Source organism: Mesoplodon mirus, assembly GCF_964341445.2.
Source record: "Mesoplodon mirus genome assembly, chromosome: 11".
NCBI lineage: Eukaryota > Metazoa > Chordata > Mammalia > Artiodactyla > Ziphiidae > Mesoplodon > Mesoplodon mirus.
The window spans coordinates 61142477-61147418 of NC_138987.1; the positions used below are offsets into that span (position 1 = coordinate 61142477).

Here is a 4942-nt window from a genome sequence, read left to right on the forward strand (position 1 = left end):
TCTAGAGGGTCTGACACAGAAATGGGGCCACAAAGTTCTCTAGAGTGAAGGGACAAGGATGCGTCTCTCTGCTCTATGCTATCTATCTACCAAGGTTAGTCAGCTCCAGAATGTCACCACAAATCTCAGAGAGTCTGGCCATTCTATACCAAGGGTGGTGGGGGTAGGGGGGGTGGGGGTCAGTTCATGGACCCAGCCCTGGGGAGCAGACCCAAAGCCTGCAGGGTATGGAGGTAGGAGGTGGGAGGTGGAGGCGAACCTCACCTACTTCATACCCACCCCAAGACACAGCACTGCCTACAGTGGATCTGGGAGGCATCTCAGAAGTCTGTCCACCTCTTGGCTGGAAGAAGTCAGACAATGTCACTCAAGGGCTGAGCAGACCCAGGAGTGTCCCAATTCTTCAGATAGTCCCAGTTGGTGAGATCCAGGGGTTTGTCTCTAGACCTGAAAAAGAATGACTTGGAACTGTCCCAGCGCAGGCCTGGGCCTGACTCACCATCTCATGGGCCTGTCTGCTGGCTCAAGCAGCACTTCCCTGGACTCAAACTCCCAACATCAGAAAATTGCAGGCCATGGAATGGGGGTTGGGAGGGCTGCAGGACCACACAGAGGGCTCTTCTCCTAGGACTGAGAATGCTGCCCACTCTGATTAGTGGCCTCCCTATTCAGCTGGCACATGAGGCTGATCGGTCAGGCTGGTGGCTGCCTTGTGCATCCCCAACCCCTGCTCACAGGTATTTTCAGTGGAGAGAGGACCCTTTGCCTCCTCCAGGCCACTTCCATCCTGTGGGATGAGGAAACAAAGGCACACTCTGAGGAGGTGACCAGAGGCAGAGCAGGCGGGGCTGAGCCCCCTCCCAGCAGCTCACACCCTCCAAACAGTGCAGATTCCTCAGGGTGGCAGGAGGGCCATGAGCCTCAGAGCCTTGAGAGGCTGCTCAAGGACCAGGGCACAGATGTGTGCTATTGAATCCCTGTTCCTCAGCTGCAAAACTTGGTCCTTTCTTCCTAATATCCCCAGAGCCTCAGAAGAAGCCTGGAGCAGAGATGAGGAGGAGGATGAGCTACATGACCTTAGAGACTGGAGAGCTCCCTCCCTCCACCTTTTTCCCCTCCTCTTGAAGCATCATCCCTCACACAGCAACCCACCTAGACCTCCCATACACCCCAATCTTGACTTCACGGGACACTGGCCCTTGAGGAGCTCCAGTAGACCATGGCATCCATCAGGAAGGAAGGTATGTAGCTCTTGGGAAGTAGATGAGCTTGACATCCCAGTCAGGTGAGTATTGTCAGGTGAGTGTCATCAGGTGTGTGGGTGGCAGGTGGTCAGATCACGTCCACACAGTTCATGACCAAGGACAGAGATTCAACTTGCATTTTTTCAAAATATTTTCTGTTATTTTGATGTCTGTTCAAGATGAGAAAGTTTCCTTATATACTTCCATATCCCTCCTTTCCAATTCACAGCTCTAATATGGGAAGAAACATTCTAAGAAATCCTGCCCTCCCCCTGCCCCACCCCCACAAACCCATGTCCCAAACTAATCCATTCAAATTCTCCAAGAAGTGCCCGAATTCTTACCCCAGGAACAACTGTTCCATACTAAGCGACCTCTGGCTCTACGTCTGAGAATATCCAATACATAAATTGGATCTTTCTATAAACACTAGAAATCTAAACACATGAAAAACGGCTGCTCTAAAGTCAGTTTGCCATGAGTCCACAGGTGTCTATCCTCTCTGGCTTCAGTTTCCTCCCAAAATAACAAGGGGTTCAGATGAGACAGTGGTTCCCAGGTTTACCAAGCCTGGATCCTTTCCTTAGGTCACCAGTTGACCACATGGGATCCTGGGGATGGAGCTCATGTGCCAACTGTGTGGGTGAGTCAGAGCCTGAAGGATGGACCTGAGACTGGAGGAGGTGCTAATGATGGACCCAGGCTTCCAGACAAGGGTTTGCTTCTCTCCCCAAGGTCCATAGCTCACTCACATGAGGCCAGGAATGTCTTCCCATAGAGTTCCTTGACCTCTGGGATGGCCCAATCCATGCCTCCTGGAAGCCCCAGAAAACATCTCAGGGTTGCTCATGATGGTCTTGAAGTAACCGGGCTTGATCATAGCCACCTTTACTCCAAAGTAGGAGAGCTCCCTTCTCAAGGCCAAGAGGCAGAGGGACAAGACATTCAGAACCTCAGGAGACAAACAAAAAACAATAAAATCTCAACACACATTGGGGTGGAATAAGCTTGAAAACTTGAGGAGTTGTGAAGTGCAGCAGCCAGGGGTAGAAAACTCATGAAGATGGTATTGCTTCTGCATAGAGTTTGAATATTTTTCTAAAGAGTTTACATATATGGGCTTATCAGCTCTAAATCCTACCAACTGTGCTGTAGGGCACCACTTATATGGTATCTCCTCCTATTCCCCTCACATGTATTCAGTCACCAGGGTTTGCCCATTTTACTTCTTCTATACTCCTCAGTCCCCTCCCTCCCCTCTCCTGCTCTAGCCAACAACCTGGCCATCTGTCAGCTGGGTTATTGTAACTGTACTCTAAGGAGCATCTCCCTGCCTGTGGTCTCAGCTCCCCAACATTCAGAGCCATTCTCTGCTCTGTAGCCAGTGGGTTCTCTAGAGGCTGCTTTGACTATTTTAGCTCCCCTGATTAAATCCCTTCCATGGGGTTCCATAGCCAACAGCAAGATGGTCCCCAACCTGCCCAGGGCCCACATTCCTCCATAAGCCCACCCATGCCCACCTGCCCCTGGTGGACCCCACAGCATAGGCCGTCAACAATTACTCACCCTGGGCCTAGGGTGACACTATTCCCTCATCCAGAAAGCCTTCCTGCCTTACTCTGCCAGGTTGCCATGTTCCCAAGTTCAGTTCTTCAATCCTCAGCTCAGACCCTTATCTCCCGGACCCTCCCCTCATTCTGCTGACTGCCAAGGCTACCATGGCTAACTTAGGCACAAGCATCAAAAATGATAGCCATGGCATTTCTGTATCTCTTATCCCTTTCTCAGCTGTCAGACTTTTTAGGTAAAGGACCAAATCTTCTTGAACCCAAACACATTTATTGAACACTCACAGAAGTGCCCAAGAAGTATCTGTTGATTTGAGCCAAATGTTCTGCCCCCAACTCAAGGGCTCCCTGAAGTTGAATATCACAGGGGTTATGGACATGGGCTCTGTGGCCAAATAATCCAGGTTCCAATTCTACTTCAGATACTTTCTGATTGTGGGCCCTCATCCAAGGCAGGGATAGACTGAAGCAAACTCTCTAGTACTGGGGCCCATCCTGACACCCAAAACTTAGAAGGGTGCTTCCCAATGAAAGACCTAGACAGAGAGAGGGGCTGGAAGGAAGGGCCTCTAGGTCCGTGAAGAAAGGAACCCCCTATAAAAGTCCCCCCCAACCACCACAAGAAGCACAGAAGCAGGAGGAACAAGGGAGGGCCTCTGTGCCAGGCCAATACCTGAGGGAGTCTGAGAAGGCCTCCACACCATACTTGGACATGCAGTAGCCCCCACCCAAAAGACTCAACAGGCCCATGACGCTGAAGACATTGAGCACATGGCCCCTCGCCTTCCAAACTAGGGACAGCAGACTCAGGGTCACCTTGATCACCCCCAACAGGTTCACATCCAGTAACTTCATGGAGTCCTCTTTGGTCAGCCACTCATTGGGTGCTGTGGGTGTTGAGATGCCGGCGTTATTCACCAGGCCCCAGAGACCTGGGAACAGTGAGGGTGAGAGGGCAGCACTGTGCTGGGCCGATGAGTGAGGACCCAGCTGTGGCTCCAAGTCACCTTCCAACTGAGTTTTTTAATTGATTCAACAACAATGTGCCACAAGGTTTAAGGGAGAAGAGTTCAGGAGAGGAAATGTGGGCGTGGTGTCTGTAGGGTGTCAGGGTTTGGATATTCTTTGAGCTATTGGAAGGCAGAGATGGTCCTTCTCATTTCTCTGCTCCTCAGTGCCTGGCACTCAGTAGGCAATAAACTCATCTTTATTAAGTGCATAGACAGAGTTTGGGAAAGTAAAGCGCTGTTCACAAATATCATATAGGAGAGAGACAGAAACAGGTAGAGAGGTATGATAAGAAACAGAAATGAAGGGAAAACTAGAGAAAAGAAAGGAAAAGGGAAATGAATGAAAAAAGAAAAGAAATACCAAAAAGAAAAAAAAACCATGAATAATTACTTTCCGCAAGCTGGTTGAGAAAGACACTTGAAAACCCAGGGTAGGAGAATTTAGAGAACAGGGTTGCATTGGACATCAGGGAACAAGCTTTGAAACAACCTGCATCAATTCCAAGGCAACATCAAGGTTTTGAAAATCAAAACATTTTGGGAGTCTTCTCAGTAAATAAACACAAAAGAAATCTGGGTGGTATCTCTGCCCCCAATGCTCGGCTGCAGTGATGCTCTCTGTCTTGGTGACGTCCAGGATCACTGTCTCCAGCCTGTCTGACATCTGGCCCATCAGCTGCTTGGCCCCCTGCTCCATCAGACATGCAGCCAGGACCCTCAAGCCTCGCATGTGCAGCTGCCTGGCCAGCAGTTTCCCAAAGCCCGAGTCACAGCCCGTGATATAGACGAACTTGTCCCAGAGGTGGCTCACCACCTGCCTCTCCAGGTACAAGCCCAGGAGGTAGTACAGGCCCAAGAGAACTGCCAGGCACAGTCATATGGCTTGGCAGAGAACAGAGCCAGAAGGCTATAGTCGTACTAGAGTTCCAGAGCTCTCTGCCTTGGAGTCCTCAGGTATCTTCCTGTTCACACTGGAGTTCCCTCTGATCTAGATCTTATAGTTGAAACTGTCTGTGCTTATGTCAATCCCACTCAGTAAATGTTTACTTCTGTGACATTCCAAATGATTCAATAAGTCAACGTTTTTTAAGGTATATAACATTAAAACATACTGTTCAAT

General features: G+C 49.8%; 1 protein-coding gene across 1 annotated transcript; it reads right to left on the reverse strand.

The window, feature by feature from the left end:
• Positions 1-664: 664 nt before the first annotated feature.
• Positions 665-4693, reverse strand: LOC309811957 (retinol dehydrogenase 16-like; the record flags this gene model as incomplete). The annotated part of the gene is made up of 4 exons (XM_082635320.1): positions 665-815; positions 1997-2158; positions 3486-3744; positions 4387-4693. Coding segments are annotated over 4 exons (879 nt in total), but the record flags the coding sequence as incomplete, so codon positions are not given.
• Between the last annotated feature and the right edge of the window lie 249 nt (positions 4694-4942).